The following is a 26737-nucleotide window of genomic DNA, read 5'->3' on the forward strand; positions in this document are numbered from 1 at the left end:
TTTTGACAAGCAAAGAACTGGCTAGTGTGTTTGCCCAACTGTCCAGGCTACCCTGTGTGAGGACCTGGTTATATCATTACAGTTACCAGGATAGTCATGAGCATAGTCCTGTAGGATCTCCCTCTTTCCCACTCCCCTCTGTGGGGCAGGGGCTGATATAACATATTTTGGGAGGCACAGTGGTGCTTGAATTTTATTCTCCACCTTGGCGTCCTGGAATAAATTGCCCAGGGAGGTTGTGGAATCTCTGTCGCTGGAGGTTTTAAAGAGCAGGTTGGACAAACCCCTGTCAAGGATGATCTATATCAGTGGTGGGTAACTTTACCCTGCAGGCTGCACGCGGCCCATCAGGGTAATCTGCTGGCGAGCTGTGAGATAAGTTTGTTCACATTGACCACAGGCCTGGCCACCCGCAGCTCCCAGTAGTCGCAGTTCGCTGTTCCTGGCCAATGGGAGCTGCGGGAAGTGGCGGCCAGCACGTCCCTGCATACCATAGTACTTCGTCCTGCCACGAGTGCAGGGGACTGGACCCCTCAAAGTCCCTTCCAGTCCTACGATTGTCCCCCTGATATCTGCCACTGTATTAAAAAACAAAACAAAACTGGATTAGGCAATTTTGCATATGACTATGTTTGACTCGAAGATTAACAGTTCCCAGACGTGAGTGGTAGGCTTCAGAGTTAACACTGCAGCTTCCAGCTCTGCTTCACACTGTTTGCCACCTCTGACAGGCAGTACTGCGTCAGGTCGCAGCTGGCAACCAGAAGCGCTAGAGACTATGTTTGAAAATGAAACCTGAAGGCAGAAATGCAGAGAAAGCAGGGCCCAGGTCTGCATGGGTGCTCTCTAATCCCTGGGCACAATGGGTACTCCCAAGGAAGGCAGCCTAGACTTTGCCTGCCACATTTGCAGTTCGATCCAGCCTGATCTTTTACCCCCTGCTGGGGACTGCATCTGAGCATATCTTTTTATGGCAGTTTGCCTTCCTGGAGGGAGGGAAAGCTTAGCCAGGGCCCATGCCCCACTGCCAACGTGGTGCCAAGAAGCAGAGAGAGAATGTGGGTCTTGGGCTCTGTAGGAGAGCTCAGAATTTGTTGGGCAGCAAATTGCTGGCACTCTGCGGCCTGTCTTCTCCATCAAGTTCTGTTCTGTGGTGGAATTACTGGTCTGGTGGAAGAAGTGAGGTTCTGGAGACATCAGCCCAGTAATACCAAAACGCCCTGAATTGGGTTGTGTTAGTGAGCAAGGACACAAGGCCTTAGCACAGAAGAGCAGTAGGTTTAATGCACTTCCTAGTTTAAAGGGCAAGGCTGATGTCTTTGAGCTAGTTTTTCCTGGCTAGTTCTCTTATGATCATAAGGCACGTCAGGTGTTAGTGATGCCGACTCTTTATCTGCTCCAGCTCAGTAAGTCACATAGCTGGGTTATGCCAATCGAAGTCATTCTAAGCGGAATATTAAAAAGTCAAGAGTCAGAAAAAGGCAGCATGGAAGTGGGGGGAGGGTATCCGCATAAGGGCTGATCCATTGAGGTGCTGAGCACCCTCCGCTCTTCACTGACGTCAGTGGGAGTTGGAAGGTGCTGAGCGCCTTGCAGGATGAAGCCCTGGTTTTGCAGATGGAAGTTCTAACTGCTGTCGTTGATTGCAGAGAGGTGAGCCTTTAGCGTAGCTCTGAATGCTGGGTCCAGAGTTTCCCGCAAGCTCACAGCCATTTCGTCCGTCCACCTGTGCTCCAGGCTTGGGCGGCGCTTCCTTGTCACATCGAAGATGTGTGTGGGTTTAAATTCTTGCGGCATCTTTAATCTGAGGGGCCGAGCGTGGGGATACAGGCTTTTCTCGATCACTTCATAGGGCAGGTTGGGGATGGGGGAGAGTCTGCCTTTGTAAGCCATGTTGATCACTGGCTGTCCGCGCGAGTCCTTGGAGAGAAACAAGAAGGAGCTGAAGTCATGATCCCCCCAGGCCTCGGGGTTGGTGCCCAGCCGGACTGTTGTAGGTCGGAATATGTCTGTCACCCGAGGGGAGGATGGATTGACGCTGGCATTCCAAGCTCTCTGTGATTTCCCAGTGCGGGGCTGAGCAGTGGCAGATAAACGAGGTTCCCCTTTAATCTTAGCCCTCCGCTTGGTGTGCACGCTGGTTTTTTTTTCTCCAGGAGGTATTTTAGCCACTTCCTTCTTGGGGACAGCATCCAGCTTCGCTCTGTCCTCCAGAAAATGCCACCGTTTAGCAGAGTCAGGCAACCCCTGTTGCTGCTTCGTTGCAAGCCAGTTAGAGAATGCCACTGCATTCAACAAGTCCTGCTCCCTCTGCAACAAACACACACACAACCAAGTCAAGCCTGGGTCATTAGATCGAACGTTTGTCACCCAGGCCAGGCCATACTCGCTTAAAACGTGTTAAGGAGCCAGAAAGCCTGGCAGGTGTTTTCTAAATGTGATTTAGTGGGGCGGGAGGGGCGAGGGTGGTCTTTCCTCTGAATCACTGCTGAATGACCCGCTACTGGACACTATGCTGCTACAGTGCCTTCTTCCTTGGACGGAACGTTAATTCAGTGTCCTGGGTTCTGGCTACATTCCAGCTCACGTTAATATTTTGCCTACCTACAAGTTCCCCCTCTGGTTTCCTGGGGGCACAGTGCTCAATTCCTATCCTGCACTCTCGGGTCGGAAGCAGCTTCTGCGTTCCACCCTCAGGTCGCTTCGTTGCAGGGGGGCGAACTGAGTAGTGAGTCTAAAAAGGCAAGTTCAGCCCAGGTGAAAGGAGGCAAATATCTCAGCAGTATCTGGTCTAAGGGCTTCCCTGCACCAATGAGGAGAGAACAAGTCCTGATCTGGAGGATTTTAACAGGGGAGTCACGCTCATGAACAGACCTGAGCAGTCCAGAGAAAGGACTGGGCTGTCACTAGGTGCAGGGCTGGGCTGTGGGCTTTGTGATTTGCTGATTCGTATTTATATTTTCACAGGTTTTTAATGTCTCAGAACTAGGTCCAAAGTGCCATGAGACAAGGTACCCCATGCTATTCAAACCGAAGTTCATGGCTTGGGTCTTTCTCCTGTCTGGTGGAAATACCATGAGGAGATGAGATCTTAGCATTATTGTGGTCCCTCAAACAGCTTAAAGCATTAAAAAGCCATTGACAATATAAACATAACCCCTATTTCTTATATAGATCAAAGCGCTGCATCATTTTTAATGTATTTATCCTCACAACCCTAAGCAGGATTATCCCCTGATGGAAAACTGAGGCAGAGGGGGGGCTAAGTGACTTGTCCAAGGTCACACAGGAAGTTCATGGCAGAGCAGGAAATTGAACCCTGGTCTCCCACGTCCAGGTCTGTGCCCTGCCACTGGGCCATCCTCTCTGTGGAAACACAGCGTCTGACCTGAACGCTACCATTCTGCAGCCCTGCTCGCAATGCATGCTCTTGCTGATGGTATTCTTGTAGAATCATAGACAGGTAGGGCTGGAAGGGGTCATTGAGTCCAGCCCTGTGTGCTGAGCCAGGGCCAAGTAAACCTAGATCATCCCTGACCGGTGTTTGTCCTACCTATTCTTCCAAACCTCCGGTGACAGGGATTCCACAAGCTCCCTTGGAAGCCTGTTCCAGAGCTGACCTCCCCGAAGAGTTAGAAAGCTTTTCCTGCAACCTAACCAAAGTCTCCTTTGCTGCAGATGAAGCCCATGACTTCTTGTCCTACCTTCAGTGCCAATGGAGAACCATTGATCCCCGTCCGCTTTGTAACAGCTCTGAACGTGACGACTGTTACGCGGTTCCCCCCGTTCCTCCCACTCTTCGTTTCTCAAGCCTCTACCTGCTCAGTCTTTTTAACCTTTCCCCATCAGTCAGGGTTTTGAAACCTTCTCTCATTTTTCTTGCTCTCCTCTGGACTCCCTCCAATTTATCCACCTCTTTCCTCAAGCACGACACCCAGAACTGGACACGCTGCTCCAAGTGAGGCCTCACCAGTGCCGAGTAGAGTGGGACAATTACCTCCTATGGCTTACATACAACATTCCTGTTAACACCCCCCGAATGACATTAGCCTTTTTTGCAACTGCATCACACCGCTGGCTCATATTCAATTTATGATCCACTCTAACCTCCAGACCCTTGTCGGCAGTGCTGCCTCCTAGCCCATTATTCCCCAGTTTGCAGTTGTGCATTTGATTTTTCCTTCCTAAATCAATTCCTCTGTGCTTGTCTTCACTGAATTTCAGCATGTTGATTTCAGTCCAATTTTCTAATTTGTCCAGGTCGTTTTGAACTCTAATCCTGTCCTCCAAAGTGCTTGCAACCTTCCCATCTTGGTGTTATCCACAAATTTTATAAGCATACTCGCCACTCAATTAACCAAGTCATTAATGAAATTATGCCACTAAATATGCCTTCTAGTGTGACAGCAAACCATTGATAACTACTCTTTGAGTCGGTCTTTCAACCAGTTATGCACCCACCTTACAGTAATTTAATCTAGACCACATTTCCCTTGTTTGCATATGAGACTATCATGTGGGACTGTGTGAAAAGTCTTACTAAAATCAAGCTATATCACATCTACTGCTTCTCCCATCCCCTAGGCCAGTAACCCCATCAAAGGAGGAAATTAGGGTTGTTTGGCGTGATTTGTTCTTGACAAATCCCTATTGGCTATTCCTTATAACCCTATTATCTGCTAGGTGTGTACAGAATGAATGTTTAATAATTTGTTTAGAATTGTTCCAGGTATTGAATTTAGACTGACTGGTCTACAGTCCCTCTGGGTCTTCTTTGTTCCCACTTTTAATAAGTACTATGTTTGCCCTTGTCCAGTTCTCTGGGTCTTCACCTGTCCTCTATGAGTTCTCAAAGGTCATTGCTAATGATTCTGAGATTGCTTCGGTTAGTTCCTTAAGTACCCTAGGACAAATGTCTTCAGGCCCTGCTGACTTTCATACATCTAATTTATCTAAATATTCTTTAACCTCTTCTTTCCCTGTTTTGACTTGGGTTCCTTCCCCCTTGTTAGTCAACACAATTAATATTATCTGGTCACCATTTACCCTTTTAGTGAAGACTCAAGCAAAACAAGCATTAAACACCTCTGCCTTCTTGATATCATCAACTAGTTCTGCTGCCCCACTAAGGAGAAATCTAGGGCCAGCAGAGTTAAGGACAATCAGTACGTTTTAAAAATATACTAGGAACAAAAAGAATCCTGACAATGGAACTGGTGGACAGGGTAGAGTTATCAATAATAATGCAGAAAAGGCAGAAGCCATTCAATAAATATTTCTGTTCTGTGTTTGGAGGGAAAACAGATGGTGTAGTCTCATCATATGGTGATGTTAATACTCTTTCCACTCCATCTGGAGGATGTTAAACAGGAGCTACTCAAGCTAGACACTTTTAAATCAGCAGGTCCAGATAACTTGCATCCAAGAGTTTTAAAAGAGCTGGTTGGTGAGCTTGCCAGACCGTTAATGTAGATTTTCAGTAAGTATTGGAGCACAGGGGAAGACTGGAAGAAAGTGAATGTTGTGCCCATATTTAGAAAGAGTAAATGGGACGACTCAAGTAATTTTAGGCCTGTCAGCCTGACCTCAATCCTGAGCAAGATAATGGAGTGGCTGATACAGGACTTGATTAATAAAGAATTCAAGGAGAGTAATGTAATTAATGCAACTCAGCATGGGTTTATAGAATACAGATCCTATCTAACTAACTTGATTCTCTTTATGAGATTACAAGGTGTTTGATAAAAGTAACAGTGCTGATATACTAGACTTAGACTTCTGTAAAACCTTTGACTTGACACTGCATGCCATTTTGATTAAAAAACCATAATTCTATAAAATTAACATGGCACACGTTAAATGGATTAAAAACTGGCTAAGTGGCAGATCTCAAAATGTAACTGTAAATGCGGAATTATCATTGAGTGGGGCCATATGCTATTTAACATTTTTATCAATGACTTGGAAGAAAACATGAAATCATCATATTAATAAAGTTTGCAGATGATACAAATTGAGGGAGTGGTAAATAGAGAGGACAGATCACTGATTTAGTGCGATCTGGATCATTTGGTAAACTGGGCGCAAGCAAACAAAACACATTTTCATGCAGCTAAATGTAAGCGTATATATCTGGGACCAAAGAATGTAGGCCATATTTACAGGATGAGGGACTGTAACCTGGGAAGCAGTGACACTGAAAAAGATTTGGGGGTTGCGGTGGATTCTCCATCACTGACCATGTCTAAATCAAGAGGGGATGTTTTTCTAAAAAGCTCTGCTCTAGGAATTATTTTGGGGAAGTTCTCTGACTTGTGTTACACAGTAGGTCCGACTAGGTCTGTCTACCACAGTGGTCCCTTCTGGCCTTGGAATCTATGACTGTATAATGGGAGGACCTACGCTTTGTGCTGGGTGCTGTACAGGGTAAATGACAGTCCTGAGAAGCTGCAGAAAAGCTAGACAGACCTCTGCAGCCATGGTGGAACAGGCCTGTTAGGTCACTGAGTCCATCAGCTTCCTGACAGGCCCAGCATCCCCTCGACAGAAGATCTCTCTGATATTAAGCTGACTGGACAGATTTAGATAGTATATTCCTATAATCAGGCTAGCCTGTAGTCAGCAAACAGCAGCTGCAGCTTTGCTCATGGGTTGTGGACCCTGAGGCATGATTCACTCATAACGCAATTAAGCCCACAACTAACTTTCATCCTCAGATCTGACTCTCAGCTAGGCCAGGTGACATCTGTCTGCAGATTGATTTGGCATGGTTTCTTACAGCGCAGGGGCAGCCAAAGTGCAGCTCTCCCCTGACCGCTATGGAGAGCTGACGGGGAATTTTTTGACTCCATGTTTTTTTCATTGGAAAGGGCCCCTTGGCTGACACCAAACCTGCGTGTGGAAATAGCGGTTGGCTGTTCTGGGGTGGGTTTGGCGCGTGGCACACAGCTCCCCTCTTGCATTACTGCTCACACCCTAGGGCTTCAAGGAGTCCTGGGCTAGTGGATGGGACAGAGTGGGTGCTTCTGCGTAACAGGGACTGAGGCATCCCGGCTGAATGCCGCAGGCTACGTCCTCCCTCGGGAGGCGGAGTGCGCCACCTGGGGCCTCAGGAGAAGCCCACCCGGCGAGCGAGGGGCATGCACGCTCTCGCACTAGCTCTCATCAAGCTCGCACAAGGAGCGGTGGTGGAGAGACAGCTCAGTCGCGCTGAGCACGAACCCACCTGGGGGGACTGAGCGCGGCTACCCTGCCACGACGCACGCTGCCGGGGCTACCCTGGTGCTCCGCTCGCGGCGGCAGGGAAATCATGGCCCTAGCTGCAGGGCAGATGTAGCCTCGGATACATAGGAACACCTAGACAAGCATATCTGCACAGCTCTCACGTGCCTTCTGGCCCTCGGGCATAAGATTCAGGGGGGAGCAGGCAACGCTGTTTCTGTGAGTCTTTGGCGTGTGTAATGAACAAGGGGGAGAATTCTTCCGGTCGTGAATGGGTAAAATGAGGGGCAGTGGAATGAGATCAGGAAAGGGGAAACTTAAACTGAGTAACAGGAAATGGTTCCAGACGATGAGATTTGTTAGGCAGCAGAAGGGCAGGAAAAACACTTATAAATGGACATGGTAAAACAGGGAACAACCCTACCCTGGCTGTGACCTAAGAAGTCTCTTCCAGCTCAGGCCTGGTCTACACTACACTGTTAGGTTGACATACGGCAGCTTATGTGGACGTAACTCCGAAAGCGTCTGCACTAAAATGTCGCTCCCACTGATTTAACTCGCACACTACACCACCTTAATAACTCCACCTCCGTGAGAGGCGTAGCGCTTAGGTCGATGTAGTTAGATCAACGCAGCGTCCGTGTAGACATTCGGTTGCTTACAGCGGCTGTTGCTGCCTTTCAGAAGACATCCCACAATGCCCCACACTGAGTTCAATCGGTGCAAGCGCTCCTGGTGAGGACACGCACCGCTGACACCAGGAGCGTAGTGTGGACGTGCAAAAGGAACTTCGTTACTGTGGTGGCTGTACGCCGACATAACTGAGATAGACTCCATTTTGCAGTGTAGACTTGCCCTCAGATTCAGTGGGCTTGAGTACAGTTTGCCAAGGGGTAGGGGCCTCGCAGTTGAGTGCTTTAAAACCTGGAGCACCAGAGAAGTTCTCACAGGGACCAGTGCTGCTGAGGGGCTGAACTAGCTGGGCATTAATCATCTTTTCCACCCCTAACTGCCTTATAGGTTGCTAGTTGGCAACAAGGCCAGCAAAAGACCTTTTATTCGAACTAGAAACCAAAACCAGTCAGGAAAGCCCCTGGCTCTTCTGGTGCTACAGCCGTGGTGATCTTACCTTCTCTATCTTCAGGAAGTTTTGTTCCGAGTGCTGACATTCACTTTTGATTTGATTCAGCTTGTGCATTTCACGAGCAAAATTGCGCTTGTCTGTTTTCCACATGGCATCATTCAGGTACCTGGAGAATCACAGACCAGTCAGCTTGACTTCAGCACCCAGAAAGCTAATGGAGCAAATAATCAAGCAATCAATTTGCAAAGACTTAGAAGACAATAAGGTGATAAGTAACAGTCAGCATGGGTTTGTCAAGAACAAAATGTGTCAAACCAACCTGATAGCTTTCTTTGACAGGGTAACAAGCCTTGTGGATGGGGGGAAGTGGTAGATGTGGTATATCTTCACTTTAGTAAGGCTTTTGATACTGTCTCACATGACCTTGTCATAAACAAACCAAAGCTAGATGGAGCTACTATAAGGTGGGTGCATAACTGGTTGGAAAACAGTTCCCAGAGACTAGTTATCAGTGGTTCACAGACAAGCTGGAAGGGCATAAGGAATGGGCCAATTTATTAAGTGATCCATCCCTTGTCACCCAGTCCCAGCTTCTGACATTCAGAGGTTTAGGGATACCCAGTGCATGGGGTTGCATCCCTGACCATCTTGGCTAATAGACATTGATGGACCTGTCCTCAATGAATTTATCTAATTCATATTTGAACCCAGTTATACTTTTGGCCTTCACATCATCCCCTGGCAATGAGTTCCACAGGTTAATGGCACATTGCATGAAGAAGTACTTTTTGTTTGTCTTAATCCTGCTGCCTGTTAATTTCATTGGATGATCCCTAGTTCTCGTGTTACGTGCAGGGGTAAATAAAACTTTCCTATTCACTTTCCCCAGAACATTCATGATTGTATAGACCTCTGTCATCTCCCCCTTTAGCCATCTCTCTTCTAAAATGAGCAGTCCCAGTCTTATTAATCTCGCCACATATGGAAATTGTTGCATATCCCTCATCATTTTTATTGCCCTTCTCTGTATAATTCTAATAGACCAAATATATCTTTTTTGAGATGGAGCAACCAGAACTGCATGCAATATTCGAAGTACCATGGATTTATACAGTGGCATTATGATAGTTTCTGGTTTATTATCTATCCCTTTCCTAATGGTTTCTAACATTGTTCGCTTTTTTGATTGCTGCACATTGAGTGGATGTTTTCAGAAAACTATCCACCACGACGCCAAGATCTCTTTCTTGAGTGGTAACAGCTAATTTAGACCCCATCATTTTGAATGTATAGCTGGAATTATTCTTTCCAATGTGCATCACTTTGCACTTATCAACACTGAATTTTACCTGCCATTTTGTTGCCCAGTCACCTAGTTTAGTGAGATCCCTTTGTAACCCTTCGTGGTCAGTCTTGGACTTAACTATCTTGAGTATGTTTTTATTGTCTGCAAATATCCCCAAACATTTCGCTCCACCATTCACAGATGACCTTCTGTTATGCAACTGATTTGTCTGCTCTTGAATTGGTCACTTCCGACTGGTTTTACTGTAACTGGAGCGAGAGGTGGCAGAACTGGACCAGCAGGAAGCGGGGCAGGTCAGGATGAAAAATACACGGGCAGAGCCAAGCGAAGGCCCCACACGGGAGCAGTAGGAGCTATTCCAGATCTGACATATTGTTCACTGAAAGTGCTGCAGGGGGCAGCTTGCACAGCACACGTCTGTGGCAGGGGGACTCTGCATTGCATGCATGGGGTTTAGTGTCCACACAGAGCGTAATCCCCCAGCACGGATATAGACAGCAGTGTAGACCACGTGCCACGGCGCAGGTGAATAGAGTAAAGACAGGTCTGAAAGGGTGTGGGGATGTACCCAAGTGCAGACCCTACACGGCTCTCTGCGGCCCAGTCCATGCCTGCGTGTCTACACTGCTATAGTCAGCCTTGCCCCTGCGGCAGGGAAAGACTCTGGCAATCTCCGGCCGCAGGGAAAGGCTGAGCTGGGAGCTGCTGAAGCCTTTCCCCACTGCATCCCCCCTGCCAGAGCCTTTCACTGCCAGGTGCAGCTACACACTGCAGGGCGGCTGCAGCCTGCATTTCGCTGTGCCAGGTAGCTACACTACGTGACACTGCCGTTGGGTCTGAGTGCAGATGTAGCCTCTGAGGGGCTCTAGCCAGTGGTTTTACTCCATTGTCACCACCAGATTTCCCCCAGTTTTAAAGTACTAGTGAGCATGATTCTGTGGCATGGAGAGCTGCGGGGGGGACTGTTGATTTCCCCGGCAGATGTGTTTATTTCCCCACTGCTGGTTATCAGTTCATATCATTAAACCCACAGCTGGTTGCACCTTAGCTATTTTTTAAAGGTTTTTAAGGCCCGGCTTGACTGATTTAGTTGGGGATTGGTCCTGCTTTGAGCAGGGGGTGGGACTAGATGACCTCCTGAGGTCCCTTCCAACCCTGATCTTCTCTGATTCTATTAACCAGTATTGTAGCTGGCAACTCTGAACCAGTCATCATCTGGTGTGCAACGCTCACCTAGCGCAGCTCCTGTGGGCCCATATCCTGCAGAGGTCAATGGGCTGCTGCCCCTCTGCGTCCTTGGCGTGGACATCAGCTCCAGCCTCAACCAGTTCAATGATGCAGTCGAGGCGTCCTTCACTGGCTGCCTTGTGAAGTGGCGACATTCCGCCCTGGTTCTGACTGAAAAACAGACTGTCATTCCGAATTCTAGTCCAGATTTCCGAGAGACTGCCCCTGAGTTCTTCAGAGAGTATCTCCTTCCATTTGGCATTACAGAACAAACCAGTTATGGTGGTCGGAGATGAAAGACGACTACAGGTCCCCTCCAGTCCATGCCCCCCGCCACTACAGGATCGTGTTCTATTCGTTTCTGGAGCTTGGTTTGGCCTAGATTTCAAGGTCCCCAGTGATGGGCTTCCACCACTTCTTTTGGAAGACTCTTCCCCAGCCTCTGAAGACAAGAAAATCCTCAACCCCCTTATTTTTTTGAACAGAGCTTGGGTAGGGAGAATTTTGGCCAGGCCAGCAAGTGAATCTCTTCTAATTACAACCAAACTCTTTGCAAGTTGGTGGCTCCAAGTCTCAACTCAGTCCAGGTGGATGGCTGGGTCAGGACTTTGGTCATGAGGCAGGGTGCCTTTCAGGCAGAGGCTCTGGTTTTAATGCGGGTCACATTGTTAGTGACTGGAAATCACTTTTTGGGTGGCCTGTGTGCCATGGGTGGATGGGATGGGAAGTGACTGAATGTTCCTAGCGGAGAGAAGTCCCCACCAGAATAGGCCTCCCCAGGGGCAGACGCAGCAGAGAGACCAAAGGAAGAATGGGTCATGGAGACAACTTTTCGTTCATCCCTTCAGGTCAGGATTGAGGTACCTTATGTTGGAGTGGTGGAAATTTACACTACAGCTTTCTGCGCTATGCCTATTCTGAGAATCAACACAGGACTTCAGCCTCCAGGTTCTGCCAAGCCAGTATCTTTAAAGTGCCGTAAAGTCACACAAATTAAAAGGGAAAAAATACATTAAGATGAGGTAAAAAGTTATGAAGTCTCAAGCCATCACTCACACATTGATGTCTGCCCCCTTTCCAATGAGGTACTGCAAACACTCCAGTGCCCTGGGGCCACTCTCCTTGTTCATCACCAGGTGAATGGGTGTCCATCCTGTCAGACTGGCCAAGTTCACATCAACCTCAAACTTTTCGACTATCAGTTTCAGGCACTCCAGCCGGCCGTATAGAGCTGCTAGATGGATGGCTGAGAAGCCCTAACAGGGAGGAGGAGGCAAAGGACAGTTCTAAATGTTTCTTGTCAGACTGTCCGCTAACTAATCCACTCTAATGGGGACGCTTTTCATACCAGAGAAGTGTGGGCTAGTGTTCTGAGAATAAAAGCTCCTCCTGGATTCTAATTTTGGCTCCGATAGTAACGCCTTCTGTGGCACTGGGAGAGTCACATTGCCTTTCTGTGACACAGTTTCCCCCTCTGCAAAATGGGGCTAAACCTTCTTGGTGTGGTCGGGTATGTTTTTTATTTATTTATTTTGAGGACTAGTGATTGGAAGTGATTGAGAATGGAGGGTTACAACAGAAACGGGATCTGAAATGTAACAAGTGTCTGTACCCCAATGTTTTATCGACATACAAGATGGAGTGTGTGTGTGTGTGTGTGTGTACATCTTTATACTTTGCAATGGCCACACACATACAGGGATGAGACTTTCAGCACTGACACACACATCTTGACCACCTGCACCAAACTGCTCCTAATTGTGAAGATGTAGAAGGTTATTATAATTACTCAGGACAACCACTAGAGGGCGTGATGATCACATGTACTGGGCCAAGGTGTACATGATCTGTGTAGAGGCATAATTTCATTACAGGTGCGACACTACATATGGGGTATTAACCCTAGAAATCAGTAGTTTACAAAAATAGTCCTAAAATAACCCAATTTTCCTCTTGCTTTTGAAGCACCCAGAAATGTTGCCAAGTTTGGGGGGCAGGTGCGTGGAGAAAACACACATTCAGAAAAGACGTCAGTTTACTAAAGAATTAAAGGTAGATACTCAGCATGAAACTATACGTTGTTTAAAATGCCTGTCTTTTCAGGTGTTACTTTACATACCTTAGCTGACTGAAACTGAAAGAACTACAAAATAAAAATCCGGATTTACTTTTCATCTTTCTGAGCCAGTGAAAGTAGACCCATCAGTTCCACTTGTGTCCAGTCAATTTCACTTCACTGCCTATTTGTTTACTTGCAGGACACACTGCAGGGACACGTTTAAATACCCCCTCACTGTATTTTTTGTTTCCTGAAACATTTCTATTCTCCATATGTTTTTTTAAACCCACCCACTCCCCCTCATTTGCGTCACCACAGGCTCATGTCCCAATTTCACTATCAGGCCTGTGTGGGGGAGAACACTGCCCTCACGTGGATCCCCACTTGGGCTTCAGCCAGGTGTAGAGATGCATCTGCGTGGATCCAGTTGCAGGATTGGGGACCGAAGGGTCTGGTCCTGAGTGAAGCAGAGCCCCTGCACTTCCCACTGATTTCAATGGGAATTGCAGGTGCCTAGCATTTCTCAGGATCAGGCCCCACGCTGACAGTGTCTTTTAAAAAGTTTGACATTCAGCCAGCTAGGCGGGGGGATGGGTGTTGATTCCTGAGCATGACCCTGAAAGGCATGATCCTGATCTTCTGAAGGCAATTGGAATCTTTCCAATATCTTCAGCAGAAGCAGGGGCAGGCCCTACCAAACTACCTCTGTCCTCTCATGATAGGGCCCAGTCCCGTACGGTCTGAACACCTGCCAGTCAATGGACATTGAGGATACTCGGCATCTCAGAGGAAGCACTTGGCCGGCTCAGGCCCTTTAATGAAGCAGTCATTTTTTTGGTCTGGTTTCTGCTGACAAGCAAAGATCCCAAGAGCGAAGCGGAATTGTTTTATTTGTCACCAGAGGCTCAGTACAAACACAGCCTTGGGCTGAGTGCAGTTTATTCACGCTATAATGTCACAATTGCCCCTGTGCTGTAAAAGCCCTAATTTTCACAGTGGGAACATTTGGTGGCAAAGGAGGAAGCACTTAATAGGACTGTGCTCTCAGCTAAATGACTCTGCATTTATTCTGCATGAGAGCGGATCAGAAAGGCTGCTAACTCCCAGCTCCTTCCATTCAGCACTGCTGTCAGTGAGGCTCATTCCTAAGCAGGCCTGTGACCTGTAGATCAAGCTCCAAGCAGTTTGCTTCGAAGAGTCACGCTCAGATAGCCAGGTCTCTCAATGAAATTACGTTACACACTAGGGGCCTGATCCAAAGCCCAGGGAAGTCAATGCAAAGCTTTCCAGTGACTTCAGTGGGCTTTCGATCAGGCCCTGGCTAGACCCATTGCTAGAAGTGCAGTGTCTGAATTGCACACTGCAAGCAAGCCTGGCATGAAACAAACCAGAGAATCTTTCTGGCTAATTCAATGTGACTGCCATGAAGCCTAGAACTCCTTCAGTTACGTTCTCCTTTGCAGGCAGCAGCACGGAGGGAAGAATACTTCCCACAGCAAGAAGGTTCAATTGTTCTTTGGGAAAAAAGACCACAGCACTTCCATATGGAAACACCCCGCTATTAAATCTTATTGTCCATCTCAAGGGGCAGTATCGTGCCATTGATTTTCAAGCACAAATCCCACTGAAATCCATAAAAAGAAAAGGAGGACTTGTGGCACCTTAGAGACTAACCCATTTATTTGAGCATAAGCTTTCGTGAGCTACAGCTCACTTCATCGGATGCATACTGTGGAAAGTGTAGAAGATCTTTTTATACACACAAAGCATGAAAAAATGGGTGTTTACCACTACAAAAGGTTTTTGCTCCCCCCACCCCACTCTCCTGCTGGTAATAGCTTATCTAAAGTGATCACTCTCCTTACAATGTGTATGATAATCAAGTTGGTCCATTTCCAGCACAAATCCAGGTTTTCTCACCCCCCCAACCCCCCCCCCACAAACCCACTCTCCTGTTGGTAATAGCTTATCTAAAGTGATCACTTTATCAACAGGAGAGTGGGTTTGTGTAGGGGGGTGAGAAAACCTTTTGTAGTGGTAAAAACCCATGCTCAAATAAATTGGTTAGTCTCTAAGGTGACACAAGTACTCCTTTTCTTTTTGCGAATACAGACTAACACGGCTGTTACTCTGAAAACTGAAATCCATGTTAAACTCATGGCAAACTGGACAATGCTGGATTGTTCCTTACAGTTTATTCTCTAGTATTTCTCATCTAATCTAGTGTTTAGAGCAGGGATAATCAATAGGTGGACCACGGGCCAAATCCAGACCACCAGACACTTTTGAATGAACCCCAAAATCTTTGTATTTACTTATTATCATCATCATTGTTATTTTTAAAATATTATTGACTCTGGAGTCTGGACCTTGACTATATCTTTTGACCAAGAAATGTGAGCCTTGACAAAAAAATAATTGACTATCGCTGGTTTATGTCTCAAATGCTGAGGCTTCTCTTGGGAGATTTCATTCAATGTTTACAGGTCTGACTGTCAGGAAGTCCTCCCTGATGGGTAAATTTAGGCTGGCTTTCTCAATGCCATTCCGTCACTCCTATTTAGAGCCCCTGAGTTACCTAAACAATTCCTCTGCCTCTTTGGTAATTACACCCTTCAAATATGGACCCCCAGTTATGTTCCCCGCTGAGCTGTCTCTTAGCTGCCCTATACAGTCAGTTATTTACATTTCCTCGATCCATCTAGCCCATTAATCATCGAGGTTGCTTTTTCTCTTAATTCCCTACAATTTACATAACATTTTTTCTGGCAATAAAGATCCCAGAGCTGAATGCTGCATTCTATGAGCTGGCCATCTCTCTTCAGCTGGCTAGAAGAGTCTATCACCTCCCTACTCTTTGCCCTGCTGATTGTGTAAACATAGTAGAAAAGAATTCATCTGCACAGATAGAGAATTTCTGAGCCGGTATGGCAGGGTTCAGGTTGGCAGGCTCTGGAGGAATACAATTTTCAAATTTGGATAACTACCATTAGACACCAAGGGACAGATTTGTAAAGGTATTTAGGTGCCTTTCAAAGGTGCACGGTAGGATTTTCAAAAGCACCAAGACACCTAAGCGTCCCTCTGCCATGTACATTGGTCAAACTGGACAGTCTCTACATAAAAGAATATATGGACACAAATCAGACGTCAAGAATTATAACATTCAAAAACCAGTCGGAGAACACTTCAACCTCCCTGGATGCTCAATTACAGACCTAAAAGTGGCAATTCTTCAACAAAAAAACTTCAAAAACAGACTCCAACGAGAGACTGCTGAATTGGAATTAATTTGCAAACTGGATACAATTAACTTAGGCTTGAATAAAGACTGGGAGTGGATGGGTCATTACATAAAGTAAAACTATTTCCCCATGTTTATCCCCCACCCCCACCCCCCATTGTTCCTCAGATGTTCTTGTCGACTGCTGGAAATGGCCAACCTAGATTATCACTACAAAAGGTCCCCTATTCCCCCTCCCCCACCCGCTCTCCTGCTGGTAATAGCTCACCTTAAGTGATCACTCTGATTACAGTGTGTATGGTAACACCCATTGTTTCATGTTCTCTGTGTATATAAATCTCCCCACTGTATTTTCCACTGAATGCATCTGATGCAGGGAGCTGTAGCTCACGAAAGCTTATGCTCAAATAAATTTGTGAGTGCCTGAAGTAAAGGAGCCACAAGTCCTCCTTTTCTTTTTGCGAATACAGACTAACACGGCTGCTCCTCTGAGATCTAAGTCTCACTGAGTCTCATGGGCATGAGGCACCGAGGGGCTTTAGAAAACCCCATGCAGCACCCATCTCCATCTGGAGGTGCCTAAATACCTTTAAAAACCTGGCCCTGATTTTTCCGAGGTGCTGAACACCCAGATGCCACTGAATAAATTCCCATTAGATAACAGGTCATTGATGTAACTGGAAGCAGGATAAAAGATGGGACTGAGGCCTGGGTGGCTCACAGCAAGTGTCTTAAAATGTTTCAAAGGGCAGATCAGAGACTTAACAGAGACTATTTTGAGAATACCACCCCTCTCACTCATCGCTGTACGGACCATCTCCGCTCCTACTGGATCCCATAACATCCCTGTGGCAGCTATATAGCAGTCGTTCACATGGGAAAACAAAGGATTTTATGCATTTTTGAACCATCTTAAAGAAAATGAGCCACTGGAAGCAAGGGGCTTCAGTGGGAATGCTTTGCTTTGCTAGATCAGAGCCCCAGTGAGCACCCAACTCTCTGTGGCGTACAAGTGGAGAACCCTTGATTCGGAGGATTAGTACACAGAACCTATCGCCTCCAGGTTGCTAGTTCAAAGCTGAAAGCTCTCTTTGGAAGTGTGCCTGGTGGCCTTGTAATAACGGTGATGGAGCTTACTCACAGGTGGTAGAATCAGGAGACCTTGGTTCTAGTCCCAACTCTGCTGCTGACTTACTAGACTCACTTGGGCAAGATACTTCACCTGATTGTGCCTCATTTTCCCATCTGTAAAATGTGGATAATTATTCTAATCTTTATAAAGGGGTTTGAGATCACTGGATTATAAACACTGTTTTTAGTTATATCTTCCAAGTGCTGTGCAAATGTTAATTGCAACAACTCTGTGAGGTAGGTATGCATTATTCCAATTCTACAGACGGAGGAACTGAGATACAAAGGCAAATGTTTTGTCTAGGATCACAGAGAGTATTAATGGGGAAATAGAAATCAGGAGTTTCCGGCTCTCCTTCCCATGCTTAGTCCCCTATGCCACACTGCAATGAGTTTGGGTCTCAGACCAGTTGCTAAGAGACAAGTGTCCAGCTCACAAAACCAGCATCACAATTGTCCATCACAATGGGCCCCAGGTTGTCACTCCTAGCAGAGAAGCCAAGGACTGAATGAGCCAGGGGAGTCTGAACTCCTTTCTCCCCAGTTTCCTGGTTTTCTTTCACCAATATTACATTCACTTAACAAATGGGATTTACATTGATATCGGCTTGGGTAGGTGACTCAGCTTTTTGCAGACATTCCTGGAGCCAGTGCAGGTTTCCCACAGTGGCTGCCATATGCTCATACTTTCCTCCATTCAACTTCTTACAGACTCTGGTCGATTTGGGAGTGCCTCTAAAGGAAAACACAGACACATCACTCCGTCTGTCCCATAGTCTTCTTCACTTCTGCCCAAGGCCTCGAGCTGTAGTCACTGAGCTAAGCGGGGACTATGTTGCAACCTGGTTTAATGAGTAGGGGCAGGTCATCATCCTTTATACGTTCCATGTCAATCTCCACACAAGCTGGCTTCGGCCCTCCAGTTCCTGTGGCCAGCAAGGTCAGCTATCCTCCATATTGGATGCAAACAAAACAACCGAGGTTTTCTTCTAACCTCAAAGTGCCCTGCGTCAATTACATTGAATTTAAAAGGTGCCAAGTGACTAGAAATCAATAATTTTTAAAAATAACCAAGTGGAGGGGCACATTGTCTCCTCCCCAGTGGAAAACCACAGCTCTGGGCTCCAGTGATTCTCCAGTTACTTGGGATTCACACTCTGATTGCCACAGCTTCCAGAGACCCTGGGGGAAAACCACCTGGGGCTCTATTAACTTTTTGGGGCCTCTTCCAGGGAGCTAAAGGGCAGATGCTGATGTGCTTCCACTTGGCGCCTTTCCCCTGAGGGGACCTTTTATCTGGAGAGTGGAGGGGGGAATGCAGCCGTCTCGGAAAGGCAGCAGCTGATCTAACAATGTACAACAACGCTACCCGATTTGGGGCAGGAAGGGAAGACCCCGCATAGATATCGACAGGGCTCTGCATTGTGAAGCCAAAAGACCTGAGGTCTTTCCCTGCTGCACACCTGTGTGGTCTGAAGGGAAATGAACGGTACGTTGTCACCCGACAGAGCCCGTACTGAACGGCTGAAGCTCCACAGGAGTGGGCTTAGCTGACCTGGCTGTTGGGTCTTGTCTTTTAGGTTTTAAGCTCCTTGGCGGAGGGCCTGTCATTTGCTATCTGTGCAGCACCCAGCGCCCGGGGCCAGACATGACTGAGGGATGTGTGAGCGCAATATAAATAACGACATGAAAAAATACAGTGGTTTGGCGTCGCCCGACCCCCCGACACCTGACGCACAGAGGGTGAAATGTCTCACAGCTGGAATGGCTATTTTTGGGAAGTGGGTGGAGGGCAAACTTTATTCGGGACCTATGTGATATGTCAACACACAAACCCCGCAGACGCACTTCCACAGCCACAGTCCCCAGACCCACCCACAGAATAAGCCCACATATCTCAGACCCAGAACTACCTCACTGATCCACCAGCTCTGACACACATCCAGCCCTCTTGCCATCCATCCCTGACTCACTGAAAACCCCAGCTTCCTCACAGTGCCTGTCCCCCAGCTTCCTCACCAACCCCCACCGCACGCAACCCCCCCATCCGCTCCCGTCCCAAACACAACCCCCAACTCCCCCCATTCCCAACTCCCCCCCAACCCACAGCTGCTCCCCAACTCACCCCCCAGCTGCCCCCAGCTCACACCCCCAGCCGCTCCCCAACTCACTCCCCCAGCCGCCCCCAACTCACACCCCCAAACCCACAGCCACTACCCAACTCACACCCCCAGCTGCCCCCCAGCTCATACCCCCAACCACCCCATCCCCAATGCCACCCAACCCCCCATCCCCAACCTACAATCCCTCAGTCACCCCATCCCCAACTCACACCCCCAAACTCAGCCACTAACCAACTCACACCACCAACCACCCCATCAAACACCTCCCAACTCTCTAGCCACCTCTATCCCCAACATACAATCCCCCAGTCACCCCATCCCCAAATCACATCCGCAAACACACATCCACTAACCAACCCCCACCCACCCCCATCCCCAACACTCCCCAAACCCCCCAGTCACCCCCACCCCAACTCACCCCCCCACACCCATACCCCCAGCTGACCTTTACCCCTACTCATGATCCCTGAATCCCCCAGCCGTCTCCCCAACTCACACCCCCAGTCCCTCAGCTACCCCAATCCCCAAACACACAACTCCCAACCCCCCAGCCACCCCATCTCCAACTCACCCCCTCAATCCCCCCAACTGCCCTCAACCCCCTACTCAGGACCCCCCCAATCCCACTTCCACCCCATCCTCAACTCAACCCTGCACTCCCCACTTGCCCCACATGAAAACTCACCCCCAACCCCGTATTTATGATGCTGCCAATCTCAACTCACCCCACAAACCCACAGCCACCCCCCAACCCACACCCCCTAGCTGCCCTCAACCCCTCCTCTCAACCCTCCAGCCCCACAGCCTCCCCCAACACCCCATCCCCAAGCCCACCAGTTGCCAGGTGTCCAGTTTTCGACTGGAATGCCCAGTCGAAAAGGGACCCTGACGGCACCGCTGACCGGGCAGTTAAAAGTCCAGTTGGCGATGGAGGCAGTCTCCCTACCCGGCTCCGCGTGACTCCCGGAAACCTACTGGCGCCACCCTCCGGCTCCTAGGCACAGGGGTGGCCATGGGGGCTCTGCACTCTGCCCCCACCCCCAGCTCAGCTCAGCTGCTCCCATTGGCCAGGAACCACAGCCAATGAGAGCTGAGGGGGCGGTGCCTGTGGGCGCAGGCAGCGTGCAGATCCATGTGGCTGCCCCTGTGCCTAGGAGCCAGAGGGAGATGCCCTCACCTCCTCTGGTGCCCAACCCCCTGCCCAAGCCTCCTTCTGTACCCCAAACCTCTCATCCCCAGTCTCACCCCAGAGGCCGCACCCCAAGCTGGAGCCCTCATCCCATCCTGCACCCCAACCCTCTGCCCCAGCCCCGATTCCCATCCCACACCCTGAACCCCTCATTTCTTCCCCCCCCCGAGCCACACCCCTAGCCGTAGCCCTCACCCCCCCCCTTGGGCCCCAACCCGCTGCCTCAGCCTGGAGCCCTCTCTGTACCTCAAACCCTTCATCTCTGGCCCCACCCCAGTGCCTGCACCCCAATCCAGAGCCCTCACCCTGCCTTGCACCCCAACCCCCTGCCCCAGTCCGGTGAAAATGAGCTAGTGAGCAAGGATGGGGGAGAGCGAGCGACGGAGGGAGGGCGTGAATAGGGGGCGTGGCCTCATAGAGGGGGCGTGGCCGGGGGGGCGGGACGAGGGTGTTTGGTTTTCTGCAAATAGACAGTTGGCCCCCCTAAACCTCCCCGCCCCGCTCACTGCCCCCACGCCCCCGCCCTTGCCGCCATGGCAACAGCACCACGCTCCACAGGAGTGCTGCCCGCTGCTCCCCCAAACCCGGGGCGCTCCCCGGCACTGACCTGAGGGCGGCGTGAGTCCCGTGCGCAGGGCCGCCCGGAGGATTCGGGGGGGGGGGCCTGGGGCAAAGCAATTTTGGGTGCCCTTTAATTAACGAAGGGGCTTTTTCATTTTCACTCACCCAGCAGCGCTCCGGGTTTTCGGCGGCAAGACCCGGAGCGAGGGAAGGCCCCGCGGCCGAAGGGCTGCCGAAAACCCGGCGCACTGCCCTGTCTGTGAATGCGCCACCCGGTGAGGGAAAGCACCTCAGCGGGTGGCAGGTTTTTTGTGCTTGCCCCCCCCCCCAGACCCCCGTTCTCTCCACCTGGCTTCGCCACTGGCCCTGCCATAAACCAAAGTTGCAATACAATATTCTCGTGGGGGCCCCTGTGGGGCCTGGGGCAAATTGTCCCACTTGCCCCCCACTCTGGGCAGCCCTGCCAGTGCGCCATGGCCGGGGGCCGCCCCACGGTTAAAGGGGCTGGGGGCTGCGCCCTGTTTGGCTGACGGTGACAGTCCAGCAGCCCCGCCCTGATGCAGGCCACACTCTCCCCCCAAACCCCGCCTATCCCTTGGGGGGCTGGTCTGTGGGGGGTCCACACTCCCCCCCCCCGGCCCCCTCCTCTCCCTTGGGTGCTGGTCTGTGGGGGTCCACATTCTCCCAGGCCCCCTCCTCTGCCATGTGGGGGGCCGGTCCATGGGGGTCCGCACTCCCCGCGGTCCCCTCCTCCGCCATGGGGGCCGGTCTGTGGGGGTCCACATACCCTGGGGCCCCCTCCTCCGCCATGGGGACCGGTCTGTGGGGGTTCACACTCCCTGCGGCCCCCTCCTCTGCCATGGGAGGCTGGTCTGTGGGGGTCCACACTCCCCACGGCCCCCTCCTCTGCCATGTGGGGGGCCGGTCCGTGGGTGGCCGTGCTCCCCACTGGGCTTGTGACCATACAGTCTAAGTGCATTGGGGTTCTTGCTCTCATGCTAGTGCAGAGGGACAGGAAATTGTATAGCCCTCGGGGCAGGGTCATTGCTCTTGGTTGGGATGTTCCACAGTTTGGGGCAGTGTCCTCAACCTTTCCAGACCACTGTACCCCGTTTCAGGAGTCTGCGCACCCCCAAATTTCACCTCACTTAAAAGCGACTTGCTTAACAAAATCAGACATAAACATACCAAAGTGTCCCAGCCCACCAGTACTGAAAAATTGCTGACTTTCTCATTTTTACCATCGAATTATAAAATACATCACTTGGAATATAAATCTTGTACTTACAGGTCAGTGTATCCTATATAGAGCAGGATAAGCAAGTCATTGTATGAAATTTTAGTTTGTACTGACCGCGCTAATGCTGTTTATGTAGCCTGTGGTAAAACTAGGCAAATCTCTGGAGGCGACGATGTACCCCTTGGAAGACCCCCGCATCGCCCCAGGGGTACCCGTAACCCTGGTTGAGACCCACTGGCTTCGGGTAAGGCTCATGTGGGCCAGTCTGGTTTAAGGGCTGGAGTAGCGTGGCCCACGCTCTTTGCATTGCCCATGCTCCTGTGCGCTTGCTCTAAGGAGAGCTTCGGCTGGCAGATTTTTCTTGTCTGCTTTCAAAACCCACCAGCTTTCACTGACCCAAAGACCCATTCCTGGATTCCAAGGCCAGAAGGGACCTGTGATGTTGCACTCTGTATGATTTTATGAAAATATGCTGATGAGTATGAGTATGATGTAACTGGAATATGCTTCATGCAAAAGGTCTCTTGTAAGGTATCATTACAAAGCTTATAATCTACTAAGTGTGGTCATCCTATTTGTGTAAATGTATCACACTTGTATCTGAAACTAGAAATATGAAATATAACTCTGCGGGCCTATTGTAATTATGCAAAGTGTGGGCCATTAATGGTGGTTGGGAATCTTGATGGCTCCCATCAACGAGGACAACAGACTGTGGATGGCTCTGTTTGTAGACAAGCCTTCTGTGAGACAGGCAGGAAGGAATGAAGGCTTGGAGTCTCACAGGAAATGTGACCATGTCACCTGGTACTGAAATCCATCTTAAACCCAGTGCTTTTCCATTTAGAAGGGGTGGAGAGACCCAGAGAGACAAAAGATTCCCGTCTTGTGCCAAAGCCATATAAGTGGGTGGAACAGAACAAAGTGGGAGGCCACCATGAGGAATCCCCTAGCTACCAACTGAGCTGGAACAAGGGCTGTACTAGGAGAAAGGATTGTGCCCAGACTAGGAAGGTGTCCAGTCTGTGAAAGAAACTTATTGAAACATCGCTGAGGGTGAGATTTTATCTGTATTCAGTTTTATTAGTGTACTAGACTTAGACTTGTGTGTTTTATTTTATTTTGCTTGGTAATTCACTTTTTTCTGTCTGTTACTACTTGGAACCACTTAAATCCTACTTTCTGTATTTAATAAAATCACTTTTTACTGATTAATTAACCCAGAGTATGTATTAATATCTGGGGGGAGGGGGGCAAACAGCGGTGCATATCTCTCTATCCGTGTTATAGAGGGCGAACAATTTATGAGTTTACCCTGTATAAGCTTTATAGAGGGTACTTGTATAAGCTTTATAGAGGGTAAAACGAATTTATTTGGGGTTTAGACCCCATTGAGAGTTGGGCATCTGAGTGTTAAGGACAGGAACACTTCTTAAGCTGCTTTCAATTAAGTCTGCAGCTTTGGGGCCTGTGGTTCAGACCCTGGGTCTATGTTGGAGCAGACTGGCGTGTCTGGCTCAACAAGACAGGGTGCTGGAGTCCCAGGCTGGCAGGGAAAGCAGGGGCAGAAGTAGTCTTTTGCACATCAGTTGGGCAGCCCCAAGGGGGTTTCTGTGATCCAATCTGTCACAGGACCATTGTGATAATCTAGTCTGACCTCCTGTGTAACACCTGTCAGAGACCTGCCCCACAATAATTCTTAGAGTAGATGTTTTAGTAAAACATCCAATCTTGATTTAAAAATTGTCAGTGTTGGAGAATCCCTGGTAAATTATTGCAATGGTTAATTACTCTCACCTTTAAAAATTTACCCCTTATTTCCAGTCTCAATTTGTCTAGCCTCAACTTCCAGCCATTGGAGCGTGTTATAAATTTATCTGCTTGATTGAAGAGCCCATTATTAAATATTTGTTTCCTCTGTAGGTACTTACAGGAAGTGATCATGTCACCCCCGCCCCCCCGAACTGTCTCTGTGTTAAGGTAAATAGAGTGAGCTCTTTGAGTCGATTGTAGCCTATAGTTATAGGTATTTTCTCGGTGAGGCATCGGTGGAAGCTAAGGCAGTAATGGAATGAGCCTACAAGCCTCAAGGCCTGTAAGACGATAGTTAAGCTAAATTAAGGCCAAAAAAGCCTCAGCAGAAGTAATTAACCAAGAGTAACCCTCGACCATAAGCTATGAGGAGACAGAACGCTGTAACGACTAAACTGCTGATAGGTAACTGAGATGCTAGTTTATGATATTTTTAGTCTGGGATATCGGACTACAAGATTGCCATGGTAACTAATTGATATACATGCTAATAAGATGAAAGTAAAAGGATTAAACTGTATGGGGGAAGGGCACCCCAGCATTAGTAGGATGAGGAACTACAAATAAAGGGGTTGAAACCCCTAGTGAATATGCATGAGGCATACTGGCACCAATCTGTATCCCAGCCTGTGCGCCGTGGACGATGCCAAAATGATGCCTACCAGTGATGATGGTGACTATGAAGGGGAAGGAGAGGGGGAGGAGGGTGATAATGACAAACATTTTAGGTTGTTTTGCAAGGAACAGTGTGAGTATATGGATATTCAGCTCTACATTCTGTAGTCTCGCTGTCTACCTTGCTGGATGAGAGTGTCTGTGACCTTGCTAACACTATTAAGACGTACCATTATAAATATCGTGTGATTTCCTACGTGTGAGTGTTGCAGCCATGCACAGTGGGGTTCCCAACTGAACAGTAATTTTAATAATACTGTGCCTAATTTTGAGACAAGAACCTGTCAAACCTCAGAGTGTTAACCAAGAATTCTTAATCAATAGATCCAGCAACTCTATCACTATAAGGCTAGTTTTCTAATCCTTTAATCATTCTCATGGCTATTCTCTGAACCCTCTCCAATTTATCACCATCCTTCTTGAATTATGGGCACCAGAACTGGACTGGGCTCTTTCATGGTAGTCATGTTGATTTTCTCTAGTGGTTTGAAGCATCTTCTGGTGTATTTTGCTAAGTGTAGTGACATGAAACTTCTCACAAGCGGATGGTCTGAGGGCCCCCTCCTTCGACACCTCTCAAAGAGTGGGAGATATACACATCTTTCATGTCTTTAGAACATACAAATACATATAGTCTAGCATATGCCATTGTTTTGACCTGGGATGCATCCTTGTTGCCTTACATTTGTTGGCCTGTTGGAAGACTGTGTTGGTAATAGTGATATTGAACTGGACAGAAGTAGTTGACTATTGGAGTTTGACCTTCCAATGCCTTAACGTCCTAGCACCCAGCTCCCCGTGTCAGAGTCATCTCTCACAGGAGCATTAAAGTCTCCAAGGACAATGAGTTTGTCCTGGTATGGCACCCCTTTGATGACCTTGCTGAGATCTTTATCAAATGCCTCCTTGATCTCGGCTGTATGAGTCATTATTGGCTCATAGGCGCTGACGACGGTGGTATACTAGTCTCTGGACACGTTTTTGCGGAGCACCATAAATCGGTCGGCTTATGTGGCGCACTGTAAGCCAATCATTGACTCCCTTGGGGAGTGAGTCAAGCTTCCAGGCAATGTCAGACCATATGGGGAACCCTACCCCTGGCTATCTCAGCTCCTCCTTGCCCTTGCCAATCCAGTAAGTGAAGTAAGTTAAGTCTGCTCCTCCTCCTCAAGGTGGGACCCATCACAGTGTCCTGTGTAAACATTTAAATATTAATGTCCTTCTTCTCACTCACCAGTACTATTTCTAAACAATGCATTGAACAGGTTGTGGAAGCATCAACCGCAACAAAACACATTTTCCTTTCCCAGCAACCAAACATGCCTACCTAGGACTGGAAGGGACCTCCTGGGCCATAGAGTCTCTGTTATCACAAACAATCCTGTCAAATCATCCTGTATAAGAACTGGTTTGGAATTAGAATCCTCCTACCCCATAGTGCCAGGCTTACATCCTGTCTTCATTTGAATCCCACCCGGCGCTCCACTTCTATGAGGACCAGAAATATTAGCCCATATCAGTATTACAGCATCACCACATCCCGGAAACAAAACGAGAGCTCTCCTAGGTTACCCCTGCTCTGCCCCTCCCTGTGCATCCTGTCTGTCTGCAGCTCCAATGGGCCTGCTTCTCCTCTCACAGTGCTGTGAATTCAGAGCAACCCCTTGAGATCGCCATTCTCCCTTGCTCCTTCCACTCTGCCTCCATGATTTCCTCTCCCTATTCCCCACCGCTATTCCTCTCCATTCTCTGGGTCCACCTCCCCTCGGCTCCTCTTCTCTTTGAAACTCAACTCAGAATCCTCAACTTCTACATTGCCTACAACCTCTGAGCTTTCCTTCAGGTCCTCTCCTTGCTACCAACCC

At 48.7% G+C, this 26737-nt stretch overlaps 1 protein-coding gene across 1 annotated transcript; it reads right to left on the reverse strand.

The window, feature by feature from the left end:
* Positions 1-1626: 1626 nt before the first annotated feature.
* Positions 1627-25801, reverse strand: ANKRD53 (ankyrin repeat domain 53). Its single transcript, XM_077816192.1, has 5 exons — positions 25691-25801; positions 11895-12094; positions 10845-11009; positions 8351-8471; positions 1627-2310 (listed from the first exon to the last, which is right to left on the reverse strand). The coding sequence occupies exons 1-5, from the start codon at positions 25799-25801 to the stop codon at positions 1627-1629; spliced, it is 1281 nt and encodes a 426-aa protein (XP_077672318.1).
* Positions 25802-26737: the final 936 nt, after the last annotated feature.

This window comes from Eretmochelys imbricata, chromosome 4 (genome assembly GCF_965152235.1).
Source record: "Eretmochelys imbricata isolate rEreImb1 chromosome 4, rEreImb1.hap1, whole genome shotgun sequence".
Classification (NCBI taxonomy): Eukaryota; Metazoa; Chordata; order Testudines; family Cheloniidae; genus Eretmochelys; species Eretmochelys imbricata.

Bases quoted from the DNA above. Each gene is read 5' to 3' on its own strand.
- ANKRD53 (XM_077816192.1), bottom strand. From the start codon at position 25,801: ATGACTCATACAGCCGAGATCAAGGAGGCATTTGATAAAGATCTCAGC. The intron at 8,472-10,844 runs GTGAGCGTTGCA...GTGATTCTCCAG, and splicing joins GCCCACAGGAGCTGCGCTAG to GTACCTGAATGATGCCATGT. The intron at 2,311-8,350 runs GTAAGATCACCA...TGTTTGTTGCAG, and splicing joins ACTTCCTGAAGATAGAGAAG to AGGGAGCAGGACTTGTTGAA.